This window comes from Geotrypetes seraphini, chromosome 2 (assembly GCF_902459505.1).
Source record: "Geotrypetes seraphini chromosome 2, aGeoSer1.1, whole genome shotgun sequence".
NCBI classification, from domain to species: Eukaryota; Metazoa; Chordata; class Amphibia; order Gymnophiona; family Dermophiidae; genus Geotrypetes; species Geotrypetes seraphini.
In genome coordinates this window covers 492,943,414-492,970,582 of record NC_047085.1, presented here as the reverse complement: position 1 = coordinate 492,970,582, position 27,169 = coordinate 492,943,414, and the positions used below count along the sequence as shown (strand labels likewise).

The following is a 27,169-nucleotide window of genomic DNA, read 5'->3' as shown; positions in this document are numbered from 1 at the left end:
CGTTACATAGATGTGCATCAATATACATATATATACAGCATTTCATATGGAATGAGAGTCAGGTATATGAGTGTATTCAGAAGACAGTTCCTGACAGTCAAATATCAGAAAGAAACCTTATATATCGGTTATGTTACACACATTGGGAGCAATAATTCAATACAGGGTCCCATATATCATGGAATCGGCATAAAGAGCCCATTTTACGAGCATAAAGCAGTTCATATTTAACGACTATATTAATGTTGGACCACCATAGGGAAGGTGTAACCGTATCCAGAGTTTTCCAGTTAGAAGAAATGGACCGTAATGCCAACAAAAGGAGGCCTCTTAGTAAGATACCTTCAGCTTCCGTAATAGGAGTTGACAATGCATGCATACCAGTAATGATAATAGCATATGATAAGTTTTCATGTATACAGAGTATTTTACAGATATCTGACCAAACTGATTTCCAGAAGTGAGCCAACATTGGACAATCAAAAATCATGTGTCTTAAGGAACCTTCGTGCATTTTACAAGACCAACACAATTTCGATGCAGAGGGGTCTATCTTAACTAGCCTACAAGGGGTCCAGTATGCCCTATGCAATAAAAAGAATGCTGATTGGAGTATGGAGGAAGAGTGGAGAGCTTTACCAGCAGAGACCCATAAGTGACCCCAAGTAGGTTCGTCTAGGTCTAAGGAGAGCTCTTTATGCCATATTTCCCTAATGGAACTCACAGAAGCAAATTTATAACCTTGGAGAAGTTTGTACCATTTAGAGGCAGCCTTTCCAGAGTCTGATATAGTGATACATGCTGTGAAATATGAAGGCATGTCCAACTTGTATTAGTTTTTAGAATCTTTTTAATACAGTGAGTCAACTGAAGCCACCTAAAAAATTGTGACGGAGGCAAGTTATGTTTCCTGCAAATATCTTCAAACGTAAACCAAGTATATCCATCAAATAGATTGGAGATATTCCAAATACCATGTGTCTGCCACAATTTCCAGGAGATCAATTTGTTCTGGATTCTAAATACAGGATTATTCCAGATTGGAGAAAATATTGATAAGGACCAAGGAATCTCCATCAAGCGGTCTATTGATCTAACAGCGGTAATAGTGGATTTTGCTACCGGATGTAAGTCTAACTCTTCAAGTCCCTCCATAAGAGCGGCATGTTTTAAATATAAGGGGGTCTCCCATCGATTCTAAAGTGGCCCACAGCGGGATGTATGTAAGTTGGGATGGATCATTCCATACCATGCTTTGACGTAAAAGGAAAGCTAAATGATAGTCGTATACACTAGGAAAGTTAACCCCACCATTCCGTTTAGTACATTTAAGTTTTTGTAAACTAATTCGAGGGGTTTTAGCATTCCAAAGAAAGGAAACTAAAATGCGCTCAATTTTCTTGTATTCCGATATCGGGAGCAGGCATGGCAGCATGGAAAGAGTGTAGTTAATTACCGGAACTAACATCATTTTTATAGTATCCAAACGACCCCACCATGTAAGCTTGAGTGGTGACCAATAGGACGTAAGCCGTTTAAGTTTGGTAATCAGAAAGTCTAGATTGTACGATATTGTATCCTCTAGTGACGGTCCAAAGTAAATTCCCAAATATCTAATCTTATTAGAGGACCATGAGAAGCCGTATTTAGCAAGGTCCTCTTTAACATCAGGACAGTGGAGAAGCATTATTTCGGTTTTAGATAGATTAAGCTTGTAACCCGATATAGAAGAGTATGTGGATATTAAATTCAAAATGAAGGGTACAGAAGATGGAGATGCATATAATAAGACATCATCAGCATATGCTGATAATTTAACATGTGCCGAAGGTGTGTGAAATCCCGAAATATTAGGACACGTACGAATCGCCGTTAGCAGTGGCTCAAGAGCAATGTCAAATAATAGTGGAGAAAGTGGGCAACCCTGTCGGGTACCTCTACTTGGCTGAAAGGGTGCAGAAAAGAAGTCATTAATATGCAATTTAGTTGTAGGTGATGTGTACAGGATTTTAATCATTGATACAAAAGAAGACGGATACCCATACCAACGTAATACTTGGAAAATGTAATCCCACTCCACCCGATCGAAAGCTTTTTCAGCGTCCAATCCCATAATCAGTAAGGGCTCCGAGTTAATTCCAGTTAGGTGTATCACATCCGCCAGGAGTCTAGTATTATCACTGGACAGGCGTCCCGGGATGAAACCTGTTTGATCTGGTGAAATAATACAGTGCATACTAGGAATTAATCTATTCGCTATAACTTTTGCAAAAATCTTTGCATCAGTATTGATTAATGAAAGAGGCCTGTAATTAGAAACCAATAAGGGTGATTTATCCGGTTTGGGTAAAACAATTATAGTTGCCTCTGTAAAGGACCCTGATATTTTACCCGTCTGAATGATATACAAAAAGAAGTCATGTATATGAGATAATATCTGAGGTAGGAACACCCTGTAAAAGTTGTTTTCTTCTTTTGGCTGTTTGTTTAGCAAGATCAGGAACTATGAGGATGTTATTACCCTCAAACTTCAATGGACGCTGTAACTTCGCCTGTCTCATAATTTCCATCCCTTGGGCATAGCGCAGCAGTCGAGTCACTATAGGTCGTGGATATTTGGCCCCCACATCGATCTTGTGTGTCGGCACTCGATGAGCGTGGTCTATTTCCAGATCATGTTTAAACTCGATGCCAAGGAGTTTCGGTATCAGCATCTGCAAGAAGGCAATCCCATCTTTTCCCTCCCTCGCTTCCGGAATGCCCAGAACACGCAGATTATTCCTTCGCGAGCGGTTCTGGGCGTCTTCAAGCTCCTGCTCAAGTATAGTTATTTTTTTTAAATTGACGCTGTAGAGTTTTTACATTGGTCTCAGTCACCTCGATTTTCTGCTCAGCCACATCCAAACGAGACCTGCACACCGCCATCTCGACTGTGAGAGAGGCGAGATCAGTTTTTATATCTTCGGTGTTTTGGTTAGTGGAGGCCAGGATCTCCCGTCATGGCGCGAAGTTCCGCCATGACAGACTGCAGCGTGTCTTCCCCGTCCTTCGTAGCCGCTGATTTCTGCGGCGAAATAGGCTCTACATTTTTCCTTTTGCCGGTTTTAGTAGCAGACATGATTATCCGCTCGATCTGCTGTTTCGCCGAAATCTTAAAAGCCCTAAGGCTATATCAAAAATATCTTTTTAGTGCGCCGGGCTGCGGAGCTGAAACGCTACGCTGCCATTCACAGTGGTGCTCACTAGCGCCCCCCTCTGTGTATTGCACTTTTGAAGTTTAGAAAATCAATAAAGAATTTAAACATTAAAAAAATAAAATTATATGACAAAGGTTTTTATAATGGTATACCTCTCAATAAATTGACACTGTCACAAAAAAAACCCCAAAATGTATTTAGTCCAATAAAAAAAAGGAATCCCATTCTTTTCTTTTCTCTGTTTTGTTTCTATTTATTACCTTGCATGAGATTAAGATTCACTTTAAAATCCCATTCTCACCATGCACTTGTGGTAATTCTTGGGGCAAAGAGCACCTGAATGGTGTCACGAGTCACAGGAAAATCTCCAGGGAGCCACACTTCAACCGTCTGATCAGGTCTGTTGAGTCAAGCTGTTTGGGAGCTGGAGCATCCTAACCAGGACGCAAGCCAACTCCCCCGGGGCTTTGAGTTTACTGCACAAATATACTCTCCGGCATAACAGAATTGTTAAACACGGGAAAGTTAAAATCCAAACACCGAGGGAGTCACATGCTCAAGTCCTCTTTTTTTTTTTAGTTCAGTTTTTTTTTTCTTGCCACTGCTAGCTATTTAATATTCTTATAGAGGTTAAAAGAGTCCATCTGCATTGATCCTTCTTGTCCTGTGAGGAGTACAGTGCCAAAACTCCCTCGTTTGATAGCGTTTGCATCTTAATCTGTTCTGTGTGTAGTGGCTTGTGATTCTAGTATCCTGGATAGCATTAGGATTCTCATTTCTCTGCCTAGTGATGAGACTTTGTATGGCGAAGCCTGATGACTTAGAACGAGATTTATTTGCTGAATAGCTAAACATAGAATGAAGAGAGGCAGGCACCATAAATATATTTGAGGGGTGGTGAGAAATCTTTAAGAAGTTAAGGACTCTGACCAGCATTGCCTGATATAAGATTTATTTATTAATTTTTCTATTCTGTTTTCCCAGGAAAGCTCAGAATGGTTTGCATGAATTTATTCAGGTACTTGAGCATTAATCCCTGTCTGTCCCCTGTGGGCTTACAATCTATCCAGTGTACATGGTGCAATGGGGTTTGGGGGGATTGGGTGATTTGCCCAGGGTCACAGGGAGCAGTGTGGGTTTGAACCCACAGGCCCAGAGTGCTGAGGCTGTAGCTGTGCCACACTCTTCCCCCTCTTTGTGAAATATACATAACATGGAATAACTGCTGGTACAAGCTGCGTTAAATCTGTTTTGTAGGGAGTTGCACTGGGGGCAAGATTCAGTTCATTTGGGTTTCCCCCCATAATGTTGGACTTTTCCCTCCCCTTCCATACATTTCTTTTTAATGAAATGTTTAAAATTAGTATTGACACTTGTTCTGCCCCGTGTTATATGGGCATTTGCTCAGTTTCTTACATAGAAACTAGCTAAGTGCTTGTAATCGATGCGTAAGTTATGGATGCGCTGTGGACCTGGATTCCCAGAGGGCTTTGCTTTCCTGAGGGCTGGCCCGCTTCCACAGAGCATGGGCCCGCCTCCTTACAGTGGCCAATAAGAGGAGTCCTTGCTTTCAGCAGAAACCTGACATAGAGACTATGCAGTGAACTGTAGCTGAATACAGTATTCCCCCAGTCATTCGCGGTTGGTGGTTGGTGGTTCGCGGTCCCGGTCAATCGTGGTATGTTCCGACCGAGAACCGCAGACCGGGAGAGGACAGCTAGAGAGGCAGGAGAGAGCAGCCGGAGCGCCGGCGAGTGAAGGAAATCACTCGCTGTATGCTCCGACCGCCTCTTCCTGCACTAAAGTCGGGCCTTACCAATCAGGAGCGTCTTTTTCAAGATTCGCGGGAGTTCCTGGAACGGAACCCCCACGAATATCGGGGGAGTACTGTAGTATGATTTAGTCAGCATAGTGAAAAAAACCTAATAGACTCTTGGCTTGATGGCCAGGAGTGAAAAAATCTGAGAGACTCTTGCCCTGGTGGCCAGGAGAGTGAAAAAGACCTGATGGACTTTGACTTGGTGGCCAGGAGTGAAAGGACTGCTAGGGGTGTTGCTGCATGTAGTTCAGCTGCATTTAACATGCATTAATTTTTTTAGCACCTTTATTAAATTTGGAAAAAAAAAAAGACAAGAACACAGAGCAATCAAAAGCACACAAATATATATATATACAGTACATCCAGCGAACACGAACAATCCCTCCTCCTCCCCACCAAAACCCCCCCAAAAACAACAGACCCAGCATCCCAGAGATCAAATATGGCCAGCTGAGAGGCTGCCAAAATGCATCAAAGAATTAGAAGAGTCCTCTCAACTGGAGATAGGGGGCGCCATATTGCTTGAAAATGACCCATTGCATCCTTTGTTGTTTTTTTTTTTAGCACAGTCAACTTAGACATCAAATACAGACAGGGCTGGATTACCCAATAGGCCAACTAGGCATATGCCTAGGGCCTGAAATAGTCAGGGGGCCCGTTGAAGGACGACATACCAGACGGCAACGGGCTCTCTCCTCTTCCCTCCACAGCAACAGGCCCCCACCCAATGATAACAACGCCGCCCCCCCCCACACAGCAACGGGCCCCCACCCGACGACAATGCCGGCCCTCCCCCTCAGCATCGACCGATGGCAATGCAGCCAATGAAGCTCAAAGAAGATCCTGCGATGACTGCGTCTGCCGGAAGAAGTAAGTGACGCCGGAGGGGGATGGACTGGCAGACGCAGTCATCACGGGATCTTCTTCAAGCTTCATTGGCTGCATTGCCGTTGGTCAAAGCTGGGGGGGAGGGCCTGCGTTGTTGTCGGGTGGGGGCCCATTGCTCTGGGAGGGGCCGTCATTGTTGTTGTCATTGGGTGGGGGCCCGTTGCCATGGAGGGAAGAGGGGGGCCCGTTGACGTAGGTGGGGGGCGCGTTTATGCTGTTTGGAAAGGGTGGTGGAGGGAGAGAAAGGGGGCATATGCTGATGGAATTGGTGTGTAGGGAAAGGGGGAAAACAAGGGGGAAGGATACTAGATGGATTTAGGTTGGAGGGAAAGAAAGGGGGCTAATGTTGATGGAATTGGAGTGCAGGGAAAGGGGGAAAACAAGGGGGTAGGATACTGGATGGATTTAGATTGGAGGGAAAGAAACGGGGCTAATGTTGATGGAATTGGTGTGCAGGGAAAGGGGGAAAACAAGGGGGAAGGATACTGGATGGATTTAGGCTGGAGGGAAAGAAAGGTAGCAGATGCTGATAGAATGGGGGGGGGGAAGAGAGAGAAGAGAGTGAAATGCCAGACCATGGGGTGTGGGTGTGGGAGAGGGAAGGGAAGAAGACGAGAGGAGAGGAGAGAGATGCCAGATCATTGGAGGAGGGAATGGAAGAAGATGGATGCCAGACCAGTGGGGGTGAAGGGAAAGATGGAAGGGAGAGGCATATAGTTTCTGAAAGTGGCATAGGACAGGGTAGTTGGGAAGAGAAACGGAGAGATGATGGACCCTTGGCTGGTGGAGAAGGAGGGAGAGATGCCGGATGAAAAGGTAGTTGAGAAAAGGACAGATGGTGGATCTGGGGATGGTGGAGTCCATTGCCGAAGCTGTGGATATGGACATGAAAAAAAGGAAAGATGCCAGACCTCCGAGGGAGGGAAGGGAAACAGAAGGGGAGGACAGAGATGGAAGATGGATGGTTAGCATGGAGAAAGAAGACCCTGGCAAGCGAGTTATCAGAAGTCAACCAGAGCCTGGGACCAACAAAAGGTAGAAAAAATAATTTTATTTTCTGTTTTGTGATTACAATATTTGTTTTGTTTACACCACAGAGCCATTGTGAGGTTGGAGATGTTGTAACCCTATATGGCTGCTAAGACTAAGCCTTAGTCACTTAGGGGTCCTTTTATTAAGGTGCACATTTAGCGTACGCAAAATCAGTTAGCGCACCTTAATAAAAGGACCCCCTAAGTATCTTAATTAAAAATTTGACCTGTGACTTAGCCTTTTTTTCAGATTTTGGCCCCTTATGTGATTGAGTTTGACACCCCTGATGTAGAGTGAGGCAGTTAGGCAATGTAAATTTGGTTATTAATATAGACTTATATTTCGGATAGTATTACTGCTTTACAATATATTTAAACGCTTTTATATACGTATTGAAAGGGTTCAGAGTTAATGTCCTGGGAAAGTAGGTGGGAACGGAAGGAAGGGGGGATTTGTTCAGAGATGTTTGGGGGATGCATAGAAGAAAAACTGTGCACTGGTATGCTAATCTTTGTTTGCTTTGAATTAAAAAAAAAAGAAATATAAGTGGAAATAAAAAAATAAATAAGAAAACAGATAAATGGGGGCGGGGCATGGGCGGGGCAGGCCCAGGGGGGCCCAGTGTACTTGTGTGCCTAGGGGGGCCTCGAAGAATTAATCCTGCCCTGAATACAGAAAGTCCATTTTAGCGCCAAAGACCTTATTAGCTGCGATTCTGTAAATGGCACTTAAGTGTGATTGACATGCGGCCAGCACCATTTTTCTAGGCGCTATTTATAGAATCAGCCCCTAAGTGACTTGCCTAAGGGAACAAGAGGCAACAGTGAGATTTGAACTGGGCTTCCTTGCTTCTCTAACCATTAGGCCATGCTCCTCTGAAACACATTCAGCCAATGTACACGATTGGCTGAAACTGTATTTTCATGTCCTGACCGAACTTCTGAACCTTTACCTTTTCATGTCCTTACAAAGGCACAGGACCTACATTTGTTGGAGCTTTGGTCCTCGACCTGGCAGCTGGGCTTCAACGCTAAGAAATGCAAGATCATGCACCTCGGCAGCAGAAATCTGTGCAGAACTTACACCTTGAATGGTGAGACCTTAGCTAGAACTTCAACAGAATGAGACTTGGGAGTGATCATCAGCGCAGACATGAAAACTGCTGATCATGTGGAGAAGGCTTCATCTAAGGCAAGACAGTTGTTAGGTTGCATCCGCAGGAGTTTCGTCAGCCGGAAGCCTGAAGTCATAATGCCATTATACAGAACCATGGTGAGGCCTCATTTGGAATACTGTGTGCAATTCTGGAGGCCACACTACCGAAAAGATGTGCTGAGAATAGAGTCGGTGCAACGGATGGCCACCAGGATGGTCTCGGGGCTCAAGGATCTATCGTACGAGGAAAGGCTGAAAAATTTGCGGCTGTACTCACTCGAGGAACGTAGGGAGAGAGGAAACATGATCGAGGTCTAGGTCCTGGCAACTCAGCTTCAATGCCAAAAAATGCAAAGTCATGCACCTGGGCAGCCAAAATCCATGCAAGACTTACACCCTAAATGGCGAGATCCTAACAAGAACTGAAGCAGAACGTGACTTAGGGGTGATCGTCAGTGAGGACATGAAGGCTGCCAATCAAGTGGGCAAGCTTCCTCCAAAGCAAGGCAAATCATAGGTTGCATACGCAGGAACAAGAACTGAAGCAGAACGTGACTTAGGGGTGATCGTCAGTGAGGACATGAAGGCTGCCAATCAAGTGGGCAAGCTTCCTCCAAAGCAAGGCAAATCATAGGTTGCATACGCAGGAGTTTCGTCAGCCGTAAGCCTGACGTCATTATGCCATTGTATAGATCCATGGTGAGACCACACCTGGAGTACTGTGTGCAATTTTGGAGGCCGCATTACCGAAAAGATGTGCTGAGACTGGAGTCGGTCCAGAGAATGGCCACCCGGATGATCGCGGCGGGATTCAAGGATCTCCCGTACGAGGAAAAGCTGGATAAGTTACAGCTCTACTCACTCGAGGAACGCAGAGAGAGGGGAGACATGATCGAGACGTTCAAGTATTTCACGGGTCGCATCGAAGTGGAAGAAGATATCTTCCTTCTCAAGGGTCCCACGGTAACCAGAGGGCACCCGTGGAAAATCAGGGGAGGGAAACTGCACAGTGACACCAGGAAATTCTTTTTCACTGAAAGAGTGGTTGACTGCTGGAACAATCTTCCACTTCAGGTCACTGAGGCCAGCAGAGTGCCTGATTTTAAGGCCAAATGGGATAGACACGTGAGATCTATTCACTGAGTTAGGTGGGGAAGGGTCATTGCGGTGGGCAGACTAGATGGGCCGTGGCCCTTATCTGCCGTCTATTTCTATGTTTCTATGTTTCTATGAGATGTTTAAGTATATTACCGGCCGTATCGAGATGGAAGAAGAGATTCTTTTTCTCAAAGAACCCTCAGCCACAAGAGGGCATCCGCTCAAACTCAGGGGCGGAAAATTTCATGACGACACCAGGAAATAATTCTTCACTGAGAGAGTGGTTGATCCTTGGAACGAGCTCCCGGTGTAGGTGATCGAGACAAACAGCGTGCAAGAATTTAAGAGCAAATGGGATGACCATGTGGGATCCCTTAGAGCAGGGGTGCCCAATACGTCGATCGCGATCGACCAGTAGCTCAGGAAGGCAATGTGAGTCGATCGCTAGACTTGTGTTGCCGTCCTGATCTACCGGGCCGATCAGTCTTCTTCTGTATTCTCCCTAGGGCCCAGCTGTCATCTGCTACTGCCGCCGCTGCTGAAAAAAAAAAAAAACGGCTTGGAGATTTCAGCCCGTAGCGAACTTATGCTCCGGGCTCTAACGTGTGCGTACCGGCTTCTCTTCCCTTCAAAACCGGAAGTTATGTCCGGGGGGGGGGGGAGAAGGGAAACCGGCATGCACAGGTTGAGAGCCCTGAAGCAAGCATTCCCTACGGGCTAAGGTGGGAGACAGGTTAATGAAGCATTTCCTCTTCTTGCTGCCGGGTCCTGCCTACTTTCTGTTTCCATGAAGGCAGGACCCGGCAGCATTTCCCCCATTAGGTTGATCGCGATGCTGGTCAGCTGAAGCAGGGAAAGCTTGGGGCGACGTTGGCTTTCGGGCCTGTTATTGGTGGCGGTTTGGGTCTTGGTCCCCGATGGAGTGGCAGTGGCTTGGGGGAGGGCAGGGAGAAAGAAAGAAAAAGGACAGGCAGAGAGACAGAAGGAAAGAAGAGAAACATAAAAAAAAGAAAGGGAGGCAGAGAAAGAAAGGGCAGGGAGAGAGGAAGGAAAAGTTGGGGGAGGGAATGAGGTCTGGAGGAGAGGACATACAAGCTAAAAGAAGGGAAGAAAGATTGGATGCACAATCAGAAGAAGAAAGTGCAACCAGAGACTCATGAAATCACCAGACAAGGTAGGAAAAATGATTTTATTTTAAATTTAGCGATCAAAATGTGTCTGAATTTATATCTGCTGTCTATATTTTACACTAAGGTCCCCTTTTACTAAACCGCAATAGAGGTTTTTAGCGCAGGGAGCCTATGAGCGTCGAGAGCAGCGCTGGGCATTCAGCGCAGCTCCCTGCGCTCTAAAAACTGCTATCGTGGTTTAGTAAAAAGGGAGGGGGGTATATTTGTCTATTTTTGTATGGTTGTTACTGAGGTGATAGTGCATAGTCATCTGCTTTGACCTCTTTGAAAAACCCCGGAATAGGAATGATAATTAACATTTTCTATGCGTACAGTGTGCGTTGTGTTTTTTTTTTAAATTTTATTGTTGGTAGATCATTTTGACTTGGTCATTTTAAAAGTAGCTCGCAAGCCCAAAAAGTGTGGGCACCCCTGCCTTAGAGGGTTAAGCCAAGGGAACCTGTCACCAGGGGTGGGATCCCTAGGATAGTAGACTTGGGGGTGGGTCAGTAGAGTGGGCAGACCTGATGGGCTATGGCCCTTATCTGCCGTCATCTTCTATGTTTCTATGTTTAAACCCAAAACTAAACTTAATACTGCAGTCGGGCTATCACAAATTACTCGTGCCGTTTATATATCATTACTGTTCATGTCATGTAATCATTCGAGCAAGTCAGTGCATCTGTTTTTTAACTTATTATCAACGTGGGTTACCACTTAAGCTGTATTATTTTACAAGACTGTTAACCCCAGTTATTAGTCACTAGGTCTCACGGATTACAATTGGACCAGTGCTAAAATAGCTTGAGTTAATGGTTAAATAACATGCCTTAACAGTAGCCCACGTTGACAACTTTCCCCTTTAATAGCTTGCAATTATGCACTGTTCAAAGAAAAAAAAAAATAAACAATAATGAGTTAATTTTCAGCTCTCCAGCTGCTGAGATGAATGTGACTCTGTATTTCCAGAGATTTTACCCAGAGACGTAGAAAGGAAGGAGCCCATCAGCACAAAAGAGCTCTGTTATGGTGATGTAACCTTATTTCTAAATTTGTTTTATTTATTACAACAGCTGTATGGGGATAAAGTAAAAAAAAAAAAAAATAAAACCAGCATCGATTATTCCTTCTGTTTACGGTCAGGCTCAACACAAGAGAGAGGAGTTTCTGGAAAAAACAGGCTTTGGACTGTTACTGTTTCCTTTTCGTCTCCGTAGACGCTGAGGCAACTCTTCTTCCAGTGCACAAGAGAAAAAGGAGTCAGTGTTGACCCGAGAGACTGTGTACGAGCATCAGTGTTAGGGAACAAACCATTGAAAAAGGATCTGTGGAAGGAAGCCCATTGCTGAGACACTGGCCACACAGCTCCTCGGCAGCAGTTACCAGAACTGGGTGTCTCTGGACTGCAAGCAGGATGACGGTAGGGATGTAGCCGAGAACTTCATTTTGTTGACTTCTCAATTTGATAATCTGCTTAGTCTCCACAGTAGTGGTCTTGGAGTATAATTACAGCAAATAAAATACCCCACAATGATTTACGAGTTTAGGACGAAAGTGGGGGGCTGGTCGCCTTTCTAATTTTCATGGTTTGTGTCGTATTGTTTATTTGTTGTCGATGTATATGTATGTAATTTTGTAACCCGCCTTGGGTAAGGGCGGGATATAAATAAATAAGCCATAATACCAGATGAAACACTACAGAGCAGCTAGGTTTTAAAAATTCTCCTCCTGCCAAGGGCAGACAGCAAGGAATTAAACAATCTAGGCCCCTGACACATAAAAGCCATTCCCCCCCCCCCCCCCGTATACTTTCTGTGGCACATAATCATTTTCATTATTTATTATTCCAATCACACTGTTCACAACCCTCTACATATCTTGGGTACCACACAAAACATTGTCACCTTATTACCACTCACACGGGATATTTTAATACAGTCATATCTCAATTATCATTTTAGGGCCCTTGAGGAAGGCTTTTTATGCCGAAACACGGACCTTGTTGGGTCTGTATTTCACCTGCTTGTATGGAATAAAGCGTTATCAGTAGCAGATTATATTTCTAATAAATCAACTTAGTGAGTTTTATTATTGAAATTCTATTTTACAAATATTTGTATTTTTTACTGTATTATTGTATTTCGATGATTGTCCAGCTCTTTTTAGCGTAAACCGCCTAAAACTTTTGGTTATGGCGGTATAAAAGAATAAAGTTATTATTATTATTATTATCTGACCAAGGAATATCGAGTCCACAGTTTCTCTTCTTGTCTTGGACTTCCATTTGTTTCACTGTGGAACCACTGTGCAATTTTTCTTTTGACTACCTTCCAATTCCACCACATTCTTGGGGGTTAACCTCCGAGAAAACCACCTGAAATGAATGCAGTAACCTCTCCAGGATGTACCCTTCAACAAATCCCTCGACCAAGAAAGAGTTCAAGCCATGAATCGAATTAAAAACTAAACGCATTCATTTCAGCTGTATCCTGGTAACACTAGTCATAGGGGGCAGTGTGGGTTTGAACCTATGACCTCAGGGTGCTGAGACTGTAGCTTTGACTACTGTACCATACTCTTCCCCCTATCAGGGCCTTATGTGTTTAGAGTTGCAAATCTTGTGTCTATGTAAGTTACTGATCGCCTTTCTAGTTTAAATCCCCAAACGTATTCTTTGGAACATACAGACACATCAGTAGGAAGAAACATTGCAAGGGTTATGAAGAGTGCAATTGGGGGGGTTTCACTTTGAGATTGCCAAAGTCCCTGATCTCCAGGAGCAGATTCTGATGCAACAGCTAGAACATTCTGTGGCATGAAGGCACATTTTAATCAATGACAAAAAATGTAGGAACACTTGTGATATATAATGTATGTGTTTATAAACAAGGGAAAAAAGACTTCAAAATACCCCTAGAATGTGATCAATAAGTCACAACTTTTTCGGGGTGGGTATCATCACTGGTCAAAAACCCTTGATTGTTTTATATTATTTTAAATACAATTTTTTGTGTATGCTTTTGTAATTTATTTTAACTATAAGTCAAAAAGTGACAATATATAAACATTTTCTTTCTTCTTATGAATGAGCATATATAAAACTAGCATCTTGTATATCAAGTATTCACATGATATTCATCATACTTTAAATGTGAGATACTGAAAAAGCACTTATCTCAACAACCCGACGGAGGCCCAGCCCGTTTCGCACTGATGGGCTTCTTCAAGGGTAATGATAAAGCTTAAGATAGTGCTAGTGTGGTGTTCAATATTGCTCAAAACTCTTGAACAAAAGAAGAAAAGAAAGAAAGAACACATTATATTTGAGTTATATTCAACAAATCATTGGATTTTTTTAAGAACAATGTTAAATATTCAAAGAATGACTACAGAAAGCACCTAAAATCAATTCATAATTTCAAAACAGATTTTAGAATAAATAATATTATTCGTTTGGACACAAGGTTGAAATTATATCAATCTGAAAAACCAACATTTAGACTCCAAATTTTGAATGAATCAAAAATCTTACTTAAATAACTGTGTTGAAAACTTCTGGAAAACATATTGATGCAAATATGCTTAAGGCAACCACTTTCCATTCATAAGTTTATCGTTATTTCAGTCAACATACAACTGAAATAATGCTTGTCAATGATTAGAACGCTAAAATTCTTGTCAGCCATCGTCAAAAAAATGAGGTGACTTCAACTGACTGACTGTTCTATTTTTAACCAATGAATTATAAACAATTTGAACAGAAAAGCTTGTAGGTAACATTTTACCCAAATGGTATTCAATATATTTAACATGATTTGGATAATGTTTGCCATTCAAGAAAGCCAATACTAATTTTACCGACGCAAACTTGTGAACTAAGATGGCGCTCGTATTTGAATTAAACGCTAAAGTTTTTTTTCAACCAATCATATCTTGGATATGTAAGTGACGTACTTTACCAAAATTCTTAAATGAATCAAAAGACTAACTTTAATAACTGTGTTTAAAACTTTCAAAAACACTTAGCGAAGCAAATACACTTAAAGCAACCACTTGCCATTCGTGAATTTGTTGTTCATTAAGTCGACATAAAACTGACGACTGAAATAACGCTGATGTTTAAATGAAAAGCTAAGATTTTTGCCAGCCATCAGTATCTTAATAACGTCCAAAAGAACTGGCGTAATTCAAGCTAACTACTGTTATGCTTTTAACCAGTGATTTGTAAATAGTTTAAACTAAAAACTTATAGTTGACATTTTGCCCTAATGGCATTTAGAAAATAGAATGATACTTGCCATTCCTGAAAGCTACTGCTGACTTTATCGACACGAACTTGTGACTAAGATGGCGCTCGTATTTGAATTGAACACTAAGGTTTTTCAACCAATCATATCTTAGATGACGTCAATATGAATGACGTGCTCAGAAACTGCTAGCGTCAATTTAGACTGCTATTGTTATTGAACACCGATCAAATCTAAAGCGCATGAAAGTGGAAGCACCATTGGTAACTCATTGCAATGAATTCCAACACAAATTCCATCAATTAAAATGTTGGGTTATTGATCAAGTCATGAAGTCACCTAGAGGAGGTGACCGCAACAGACTACTCATGAGACGGGAGCAATTGTGGATTTCGAAATTACGCTCATTGGAACCCGATGGACTCAACAATCAGATAGACTGGCATGTTTTCTTGTGATGAGTTTATATTTTTTGAACACAGATATTATTCATTTCAATTGTCCATTATAAGCTGCAATACACCTTTCAATGGTGGACACATTTATACTTTGGATTTTGATACAAAGGTTGCATTTTATCATAACAATCAATGAAAACCAGCTTCAATCATTTCATGACTGTCAGAAACAAACATACTGACGCCAGTGAATTTTGTAGCACAATGTTTTTGAATTCTTGACACACAGGTTGATTTCATTACATTAACAACAATTAATGAAAGTCAGGTTCAACCATTTTATTACTATCAAAAGCAAATATATGAGCAATAGCAGTCTAAATTGACGCTAGCAGTTTCTGAGCACGTCATTCATATTGACGTCATCTAAGATATGATTGGTTGAAAAACCTTAGTGTTCAATTCAAATACGAGCGCCATCTTAGTCACAAGTTCGTGTTGATAAAGTCAGCAGTAGCTTTCAGGAATGGCAAGTATCATTCTATTTTCTAAATGCCATTAGGACAAAATGTCAACTATAAGTTTTTAGTTTAAACTGTTTACAAATCACTGGTTAAAAGCATAACAGTAGTTAGCTTGAATTACGCCAGTTCTTTTGGACGTTATTAAGATACTGATGGCTGGCAAAAATCTTAGCGTTTCATTTAAACATCAGCGCTATTTCAGTCGTCAGTTTTATGTCGACTTAATGAACAACAAATTCACGAATGGCAAGTGGTTGCTTTAAGTGTATTTGCTTCGCTAAGTGTTTTTGAAAGTTTTAAACACAGTTATTAAAGTTAGTCTTTTGATTCATTTAAGAATTTTGGTAAAGTACGTCACTTACATATTACATTACATTACATTACATTACATTAGGGATTTCTATTCCGCCATTACCTTGCGGTTCAAGGCGGATTACAAAAGGTTAATTTAAAAAAACAGAGTTACAATGATTAGCTAGAGAGGTAAGTTGTAGATCTTATGAACATTTAGCGGGTTGTTGAGGGTGGGGTGGTTTGTAAGAGAGTTAATAGGTGGTCATAGTGGAGATTCTTTTGTTATTATTAGTGCAGTAATGGGTAGATCAAATGTCAGTTTTAGAGTTACTAAGAGGTCGTGGTGTTATTGCTGCTTCAGGAATTTCTTGAAAAGTGTGGTTTTTATTTCTTTTCTGAACGTCCTATAGTCTGGGGTGGTCATCAGAAGGTTGGAGATCTGGTTGTCCAGCCTTGCGGCTCGAGTGGCTAGGAGGCCGTCGTGTAGTTTTGTTCTTTTTACTTCCTTGATTGGGGGGGGTATGAATGGGGAGTGCGTTTTTCTGTGTCTGGTAGTGGGTGCTTGGATGAGGCGATTGTTCAGGTATGATGGGCTGTCTCCGTGTAGGGTTTTAAATAATATGCAGTAGAATTTGAATTGGATTCTTTCTTGGATTGGGAGCCAATGTGAGTTGATGAAGGCTTCAGTGATGTGGTCATGTTTTTTCAATGAGTAGATGAGTCTCAAAGCTGTATTTTGGATTGTTTGGAGTTGTCTTATCGTAGTTGCAGGGCAAGGAAGGAAGAGGATGTTACAGTAGTCCAATATACCTAGTATTAGGGATTGTACTATAAGTTGGAATTGTGTTCTTTCAAAGAATTTTCGGACTTGTCTCAGATTTCTCATGACTGCGAATGATTTCTGAATTGTTTTATTTATTTGCGGTTGCATAGTGCAGCATCTGTCTATGGTCATGCCAAGTAGTTTTATGGTGGTTTGGATGGGATATTTGATTGCGTTTATATCTAGGTTGGTTGTGGTTTGGATCTTGTCATTTTCGAGGAGGATGAATTTGGTTTTGTCTTGGTTGAGTTTAAGTTTGTGATTTTTCATCCAGGTTGTGACTGTTTCAAGTGTTTGGTGAAGTTTGTCTGTCATGGTAGGTTTAGAATGATCGTATGGGATGAGGATGGTGATGTCATCCGCATAACTATAGGTGGTTATGCCCAGATTGTCCAGATGCGTTCCTAGAGAGGCAGTGTAGAGATTGAAGAGGGTAGGGGATAGTGGAGATCCTTGTGGTACGCCGCAGGGGTTTGACCAGGATTCTGACTTTTCTTTGTTTGATTTTACACTGTAGGTTCTGAGTTTTAGGAATCCTTCAAACCAAGAGTATACTTTATCTGAGATGCCTATTGCATCTAAGATCTGTAGAAGGATGTTGTGGTCTACTAAGTCGAATGCCGCCGTTAGGTCCAGTTGTATGAGAAGCATTTTTTTCCCTGTACTAAGTTGTTGTCTGACGGTATCCATAAGGGAGCCTAGTAGTGTCTCTGTACTGAAGTTTGTTCTGAAGCCTGATTGCATGGGGTGGAGTAGGTTGTGGTCATCTATGTAATCGGTGAGGAGTTTGGCTACTAGGCCTTCTATAATTTTGACATATAGCGGAATTGAGGCTTTAGGTCTAAAGTTAGATGGGAGGTTTTGTGGTGCTTTTGGGTCTTTTTGGATTGGGGTGATGACGATTTCGCTGAGGTCAGCGATTGGTTGAAAAAAAACTTTAGCGTTTAATTCAAATACGAGCGCCATCTTAGTTCACAAGTTTGCGTCGGTAAAATTAGTATTGGCTTTCTTGAATGGCAAACATTATCCAAATCATGTTAAATATATTGAATACCATTTGGGTAAAATGTTAACTACAAGCTTTTCTGTTCAAATTGTTTATAATTCATTGGTTAAAAATAGAACAGTCAGTCAGTTGAAGTCACGTCATTTTTTTGACGATGGCTGACAAGAATTTTAGCGTTCTAATCATTGACAAGCATTATTTCAGTTGTATGTTGACTGAAATAACGATAAACTTATGAATGGAAAGTGGTTGCCTTAAGCATATTTGCATCAATATGTTTTCCAGAAGTTTTCAACACAGTTATTTAAGTAAGATTTTTGATTCATTCAAAATTTGGAGTCTAAATGTTGGTTTTTCAGATTGATATAATTTCAACCTTGATATAAATGTGTCCAAACGAATAATATTATTTATTCTAAAATCTGTTTTGAAATTATGAATTGATTTTAGGTGCTTTCTGTAGTCATTCTTTGAATATTTAACATTGTTCTTAAAAAAATCCAATGATTTGTTGAATATAACTCAAATATAATGTGTTCTTTCTTTCTTTTCTTCTTTTGTTCAAGAGTTTTGAGCAATATTGAACACCACACTAGCACTATCTTAAGCTTTATCATTACCCTTGAAGAAGCCCATCAGTGCGAAACGGGCTGGGCCTCCGTCGGGTTGTTGAGATAAGTGCTTTTTCAGTATCTCACATTTAAAGTATGATGAATATCATGTGAATACTTGATATACAAGATGCTAGTTTTATATATGCTCATTCATAAGAAGAAAGAAAATGTTTATATATTGTCACTTTTTGACTTATAGTTAAAATAAATTACAAAAGCATACACAAAAAATTGTATTTAAAATATTTAAAATAATATAAAACAATCAAGGGTTTTTGACCAGTGATGATACCCACCCCGAAAAAGTTGTGACTTATTGATCACATTCTAGGGGTATTTTGAGGTCTTTTTTCCCTTGTTTATAAACACATACATTATATATCACAAGTGTTCCTACATTTTTTGTCAGTTTTAACTTTGTTATTTGGTCACTTGAATTTTTCTATTACTTTTTTTTCAGTACATTTTAATCAATACCATTAAAAAAAAAAATGTTACTTTAAAAGATTCATTCAATCTTTTTCCAATGACTTGTTCTGATTTTTTTAGCTCTTCAATCCTTTACTTTTTCCCACTTTCTTTTCTCCCTCCTTTTACCCCTTCTCACCATATCCTGCTCCTTTCTCTACCTCAACATTCTGAGTCTTTCTTTTTTTGCTTTCTAATCTTTCATTACCACGCCTCCATTGCTCCCATGCTGTCCCCTTCACCTCAGTTACATCAACTCTTCCTTCCTCAGTCTTCCCTTTTCTCTCACTCCTCTCATGTTTCCATCATCCCATTTCTGCTCTAGTCTCTCTTTTCCCTCTCCTCCAGTCTGTCACCACACACTCTTCTCTCACCTTGGCATTACTTCCCCCTCAACCACTACCACTTATCGTTCTATCCATCTCTCCCTGCGAGCCCCATCACCACTCCATCCTTATCTTCTGCTCCACTATGATTCCTCCATCTCTACTCTTGTTCCTCATAAACTCTATCCCTCTCTGCTTCCCTGCATTCATTATTCCTTCCCTTTCTCATCTCTAGTTTCAATACAGCATTGCATCCTTGTCTCATCCAAAGCCACCTGCTTCCTCCTGACCTTAATGCTCCCCAATACTCTTCCCTGCTGCTAATCACCCTTTCAAAACACTGTTTGTTGCTCTAGCAGGTCCCGGCACTGACTCATCTAATCTAATCTAATCTAAAACTTGAATTTGTATTCCGGGTCATCTCCTAAAAGGAGCTCGACTCGGTTAACAAAATAGCTTTGACATAAAGGAATCAAGAAAAGTGAAAAGTAAAATAAGAACTCAGATTAAAAGGTATAACCGATCTAAGAAAAGAACTATTAATGCATGAAGGTTATTCTGACAGCCTAGCTTGGAGGTCCAAATAGTGTTTTCATAGATTTGCGAAATAGTTGAAAAGAGTATAATGTTCTAATAGAGAGTTTATACCTGTGTAAGTTTCTTGAGTCGGACAGTCAATTAACATTCAGAGTCAATGGAACCAAAGAAGAGAATATGCCGCATAGAAGTTTGAACAGTACACACACACTTTTAAACTGTATTCTATAATAAACCAGTAGCCAATGGAGCTGAGTCAAGAGCGGAGATATGTGGTCAAATTTTATCTTCCCAAAGATTAATTTAGAGGCAGTCCATGGGACTGATCCCCCTCTCCAACTTACTATAACCCACTGCTACTGCCACTGGTGTCCCATGAATCCAAGAGGAACAACTAAATTTGTCAATCTGTGAAGAGAGTCCAGTGGCAATTCCCTTCATAGCCCTGAAGTTGTACCTAACAGATCGGGTTTTCCGAATAGTCTCAATCAATGTGCATGAGATAGATTTGCATACTTTGATTCTCCATCGAGAAGACCCATTAGTTAAGAAACTTCCCAATGACAGGGCCGCACAGGTTTTACCTTTATGATTAATGATCTCGCAGGTCCTCTGGTCCATTGCTATCTTTGTGTCCCCCAACAAAGTCAGGCTCGACACTTCTGTTAAGCTGTTCAGCTCCGGGTAGTGGTATGGTACGTCACTCTCGCTGGAAGAGCTCGATTCAAAGTGAATGGAGCTGTGGTTGGTTCTCTTGCCCTTTTCTTCTTGAGCCATGAATTCCTGTTCCTCTCTCAGCTTCCTGCAACTTGTTGACTCTTCTGTTGAGAGGACCGAGGACCTGATGCTCTCATGGGCTACAAGAGAAACAAATCTTGTGCTCTGTTTTTGCTCATTTAAATGAGAAGAAACATGCTTCCTCTCTGCTCACACTACTTTGGGGAAGTCTGTCTCTAAGGACAGGCAGGATCATGCACCAAAACACATTGCAGGACTTTTTCTATTGGTTTATTTTTCCTATATTTATTGAAAGAATCTTTATCTATCTTTGTATATCATATAGTCTGTGCACTGTTCAGATCTCAGTGACGTTTCTTGACTCTATCCCAAAGGTAGGCAATTCCGGTCCTCGAGAGTCACAGGCAGGTCAAGTTTTCAGGATATCCGCAATAAATATGCATGAGATAGCTTTGCATCTCAAGGAGGCAGTGCATGCAAATCCATCTCATACATATTCATTGTGAATATCCTGAAAACCTGACCTGGCTCCGGCTCTCAAGGACTGGAATTGCCTACTCCTGCTCTATACACATTTGCATCTAGTTCAGCGGTTTCCAAACCCTGTCCTGGGGGACCCCCAGCCAGTCGGGTTTTCAAGATATCCCTAATGAATATGCATGAGAGAGATTTGCATGCCTGTCACTTCCATTATATGCAAATCTCTCTCATGCATATTCATTAGGGATATCTTGAAAACCCGACTGACTGGGGGTTCCCCAGGACAGGGTTTGGGAACCACTGATCTAGTTCTTATATGAGGGGATGCTGAAACGTTCTCATCCCAACCAACCAACGGTTATGTTGCCACTGTAGTCGAAAAGAGTGTTATCTTATTTTGTCAAGTGCCAATTTGCAGAAATAAAATTCTATGTTTTGACATTGTTTCAGATCATTGATTGAACCATATCCACGTCATTCTCTTCTTGGTTGGGCTGAGAACTTTTCAGCACCCCCCTCGTAGGTCCCATTGCCAGCTGTGCTTAACTAATTATGACATATGTATATTTTGATTGTAATTCATTCATTTAATTTAAATGCATCAACTTATTACTTATGAGTGATTGCCTCTCTTGATCTTATTATCTCTGTTAAATACAGTAAATTAGAAGTCACACTCTTGTCAGGTCCTGAAATTAAAATTCTAACCCCCCCTCTCGTCCTGCATAACAATTTTGGCCCCTCTTACTTGGAATCTGAGGTTCTGGTGAGGAACTGGGCAAACCTGCATTTCTAGCAGACCTGTAATTAAAGGCTTTTTGTTCAGATGAGGCAAATTCATTTTCAGAAACAGCTACAGTAGTGAGGTTTTGGAATGGTGCATTGAATCGGTCTTTATTTCCAAATTCAAGAGAAGTAAGAGTCAACAGGAAAATTGCAGGTGGGTTGATTTTTTTTTTTTTTTTTTTTTTTAAATTAACAGCATATCTGTGGTAGGCTTTGAGAGCTATACTTCTTTCATCAGGTTAATGAAACTGTGAGGGAATCTATAGAAAATTACCATCCCCCTTTAACAGCACTCCCTCACAGTCATAAGAGCCACCTTACAAGGTAGGCCACAGAGCAAGGAAGAGATGACAGCAGGAACACAGTAGGGAAGGCATGGCTAAGGCAGGATAAAAACTCTCAGCATAGATCAGGCAGGGAGGCCCAGAGAAAAGATGTCCTCCTCCCACCCCTCCCCCATGCTTTCAATGCAGAAGTATAAGCAGCAGAAGTTCTACTCAGGTAGACCAAGTTTAGCTTGGAGTTCTGCTAGAATTGTAACCTTTAAACTAAGAGCCAAGCCTGGCCAATTGTGCTGCCTTTTTGGAAATACTGGAACTCCAGGGCCAAACCAAGCTGGTTGTGCTACCTCTAGATCAGTGGTCTCAAACTCGCGGCCCACCAGGTACTATTTTGAGGCCCTCAGTATGTTTATCATAATCACAAAAGTAAAATAAAACAGTTTCTTGATCATATATCTCTTTAGCTATAAATTACAATAGTATTATTAAGACTTAGCCAAAAGGAAAGATTTATAAAGTTTACCTCATGCAAAATTGTCATTTCTTTAATAAGACATTAACTATCTTTTTCTGAGGCCCTCCAGGTACTTACAAATCCAAAATGTGGCCCTGCAAAGGGTTTGAGTTTGAGAACACTGCTCTAGATAGAGCGAGACTTGTTCTTGCCTTGGCTGTACCAGAGCAGGCCACAGGAGAGAACTTTATAGAGAAAAAGATTGATTTTTGTGTTTATTTTCTCCTGATCCTTTTCCCTGCACATAAATAATTACATTTTATTTCACAGTTAAACCTCACATTTAAATCTAGTTTTCAAGGCTCCAGGCCTGCCCTCATTCACGTTCCTACAGAAGCATAGTCACAAATGAATTGTCAGTCCTATAAAAAGGTATCATCTACAGCTTGCCTGGTGACCCTTATTTCCAAGTATTAAATGGACTAGCATATCAACCACAACATATACTTAATGAAGATAAAGATATATGTGGCTGGATGGGGCATTTGGAGGTCATATAATCCATGAGCAACCTGAAATAGAGGCCAGACTAAGATAGAGTTACCAGATGTTCAGATTGGTGACAGGTCAAAAGCGCGCGACGACAAAGGCGTGACGACAACCCAGCACAGACAACTGAGCGCAAGGCGGAAGCGCGCCAAAGAAAAACAGTATTTTAAAGGGCTCTGACAGGGGGGGTGTAGGGGGGAACCCCCCACTTTACTTAAGGAGATCGCGCCGGCGTTGGGGGGGGGGGTTTGGAGGGTTGTAACCCCCCACATTATACTGAAAACTTTACTTTTTCCCTAAAAAAGAGGGAAAAAGTTAAATTTCCAGTAAATGAGGGGGGTTACAACCCCCCAAACCCACCACAACGCCGGCGCGATCTCTATTAAGTAAAGTGGGGGGGTTCCCCCCCCACCCCCCCCCCGTCGGAGCCCTTTAAAATACTGTTTATCTTCGGCGCGCTTCCGCGTTGCGCTCAGTTGACTGCGCTGGGTTGTCGGCGCGCCTCTGTCGGTGCGCGCTTTTGTCTATGAAGCATCTTGTCATCTTTTTAGAGGACTGTCCAGGCATCCGGATGGGTTTTCAAAACCAGGCACTTTGTCCGGATTTTGAAAACCAATGAGCTCAGGGTCACGTCTCGAGGGCATCTGCGCAGGCGCGGATGTGACGTGATAAAGCGTGTGACATCATTGTGTCACATCCGTGCATGCATAGATGCCCTCCAGACACAGCCCCAAAAAGATGGGGTTGGTGTGGGGCCGCAGTTTGGGGGACGGAACAGGGCAGGGCCACACGTCCTCTTTTTTGTAGGACAAAATCTAAATGGCGAACCTGGTCACCTCTAGTAAATCTGATGAAGGCATCAGTTGGATCAGGGCAGTGTTTTTCGACCCAGTCCTTGAGGCATTTGTAGTTCCATCAGGTTTTTAGGATAGCCACAATGAATTTGCATGAAATAGATTTGCATGCACTGCCTTCATGGTATTTACATCTATAAAAGGTAAGGAAAACCTTTCATATGCTGAGAAACTGGGGCTCTTTTCCCTGGAAAAGCGGAGGCTTAGAGGGGACATGATAAAGACTTACAAGATCATGAAGGGCATAGAGAAAGTGGAGAGGGACAGATTCTTCAAACTTTTGATAACTACAAGAACGAGAGGGCGTTTGGAAAAATTGAGAGGGGACAGATTCAGAACCAATGCTAGGAAGTTCTTCTTCACCCAAAGGGTGGTGGACACCTGGAATGCGCTTCCAGAGGGTGTGATAGGACAGAGTACGGTTTTAGGGTTCAAGAAGGGATTGGATAATTTCCTGAAGGAAAAGGGGATAGAAGGGTATAGATAGAGGATTACTATACAGGTCCTGGACCTGATGGGCCGCCACGTGAGCGGACTGCTGGGCATGATGGACCTCTGGTCTGACCCAGCAGAGGCACTGCTCATGTTCTTATGTTATCTATGTCTCAAGGAGTGCTGGGTTAGGGAACTAAATGCCGAATGTATCAAATGCCGAATGTTTCTTTTATGTTGTACCAAATGGGAAAATGCATTAAGATGGAAAACTCCAAGCAAACAAGTACATTAGTGAGGACCAAACTGAGAGACTTAGTCCTAGTGTTTTTCAGTAGCACATTATCATCGCTAAAGTATAAATCATACAGATCAGGCATATTTATTGCGTGTCCTTTGTCACCGTCATTTTATGGGACCCTTGAAGAAGATGTGTTGTTCGAAACACGTGTTGGGTCCCATATTTTGTATAAAGTGGTCTATTTGCTTAAAATAAACTTTGCCTGCATCTTGTACATCTGTCTGTAATACCTTTCTTTGTCCTTTATTCAATACATGGGGGCTCACAGGTCCTGCACTGAGTTTTTACCTGGGAACTGCAGCTGCACAAGGTAAGTGGACAATACCAGGAGTGGAAAGGTGAGGATCTGGGTAAGTGCAATTTAGAAATGGGGGTGGACACTTCCACCTCCAATGATTTTTGAGGGGAGGAGGGACTCCCCTTCTCTATTGCCAAAGAGCATCTACATATTACATTCAGCCTTGAATCAATCCACATAAAACCAAATCAAATAAAAATATTTATCTTCCTTTCTGAGCTCATTTTGCAAATCCTTGCCCAGATTTAAAAGATGGGAGCAATGAGAACATCAGTATGTCTAGCGTCCAAAAACACCTCAAGAACATAACATCCAGCAATAACCATTTTGCTAATATTGAAACTACCCCTTTCCCCAATCCCTCCCTAACACTCAAGCTGCAAACAGTCTATGAAGGAGTAGCTTTGCTAGGGTATAGTACAATCAAAGTCAGTACAAATCAGTGTAAGGGTTTAACTCTGGTATCCTTAAATTCAGAGCAGGCTGATTTTAAAGATTGCAAATTATCTATGCCAACTGCTGAACAAATTGTAAATAGATACGACAAACACTGTTTGAAATGTCTGTATGCAAATGCCAGGAGCCTAAGAAACAAGATGGGATAGTTAGAATATATTGCACTAAAGGGTCCAGAGAAGAGCGACTAAAATGGTTAAGGGGCTGGAGAAGTTGCCGTACAGTGAGAGATTAGAGAAACTGGGCCTCTTCTCCCTTGAAAAGAGGAGACTGAGAGGGGACATGATCGAAACATTCAAGATAATGAAGGGAATAGACTTGTTAGATAAAGACAGGTTATTCACCCTCTCCAAGGTAGAGAGAACGAGAGGGCACTCTCTAAAATTGAAAGGGGATAGATTCCGTACAAATATAAGGAAGTTCTTCTTCACCCAGACAGTGGTAAAAAACTGGAATGCTCTTCCGGAGGCTGTTATAGGGGAAAACACCATCCAGGGATTCAAGACAAAGTTAGACAAGTTCCTGCTGAACCAGAACGTATTCAGGTAAGGCTAGTCTCAGTTAGGGCACTGGTCTTTGACCTAAGGGCTGCCGTGTGAGCGGACTACTGGGCATGATGGACCACTGGTTTGACCCAACAGCGGCAATTCTTATGTTCTTATGAAAAGATAGATATAACAGGCACTCTGAAACCTGATGGAAGATAACCAATGGGATACTGCCTTACCAGGGTACAAATTATATCATAGTAATAGGGTGAATCAAATTAGTGGAGGCGTAGCGTTATATGTTAAGGAGGGCCTTGAATTGAACTGACTCAAAATTCTACGGGAGCAGAAATACACCTTGAAATCCCTATGGGTAGAAATTTCGTGTGTAAGGGGGAAAAGGATAGTGATAGGAGTGTACTACTGTCTGCCTGAACAGGATGAATGGACAGATGCTGAAATGTTATCAGAAATTAGGAAGGCTAACAAACTGGGTAACACAGTGATAATGGGTGATTTCAACTCCCAGTATTGACTAGGTAAATGTATCATCAGGGCATGCTAGGGAGATAAAATTCCTTGATGAAATCAAGGACTGCTTTACGGAGCAGCTGGTTCAGGAATTGACAAGAGGTGAAGCAATTCTAGATCTAGTTCTTAGTGGAGCACATTTTTTTTTTATTGGTGAGGGAGGTAATGGTGCTGGGGCTGCTTGATAACAGTGATCATAACATGATCAGATTTGATATAATCCCTGGAATAAGTTTACACAGGAAATCCAATACAACAGCAATTAACTTTAAAAAAGGAGACTATGATAACATGAGGAGAATGGTAAAAAAGAAACTTAAAGGTGCAGCTGCAAAAGTCAAAAATACGAGTATACGTCAGACATGGATGTTATTTAAAAATTCCATCTTAGAAGCCCAGACTAGACATATTCCATGTATTACAAAATGAGGAAGGAAAATGAAACGGCAGCCAGCATGGTTAAAAAGTGAGGTGAAGGAAGCTGTTAAAGCTAATAGAGAATCCTTCAGAAAGTAGAAGAAGATTCCAACTGAAAATAATTGCGAGGTCATTAAATTTGCAGACGACACCAAACTATACAGCAGAGTTGAAACAACGGAAGACTGTGAAAATCTCCAAAAGGATCTGATGACACTGGAAGAGTGGGCCAATAAGTGGCAAATGAGTTTTAACATAGGGAAGTGTAAGGTCATGCATGTAGGAAAAAAGAACCCGATGTTCAGCTACAAAATGGGGGGATCACTGCTGGGGGTAAGTAACCTTGAAAGAGACCTGGGAGTAATGGTGGATACAACACTGAAGGCATCGGCACAATGCGCCACTGCCTCAAGGAAAGCAAACAAAATGCTTGGAATCATTAAGAAGGGCATCACGGCCAGGACAAAGGAAGTCATCCTGCCACTTTATTGCGCAATGGTGCGCCCACA

At 41.7% G+C, this 27,169-nt stretch overlaps 1 protein-coding gene across 2 annotated transcripts in view; it reads right to left on the bottom strand.

The window, feature by feature from the left end:
• The window catches only part of LOC117354415, a 122,456-nt gene that overhangs the window by 29,266 nt on the left and 66,021 nt on the right, over positions 1-27,169 (bottom strand). Inside the window, exon 3 of one of the 2 annotated variants that reach the window (XM_033931905.1) lies at positions 20,180-20,452. The exons of the other annotated variant lie outside the window; for it this stretch is intronic. Coding sequence (XP_033787796.1) covers positions 20,180-20,452 — 273 coding nt within the window. The remainder of the gene's footprint in view (positions 1-20,179; positions 20,453-27,169) is intronic. 2 annotated transcript variants of the gene reach the window in all.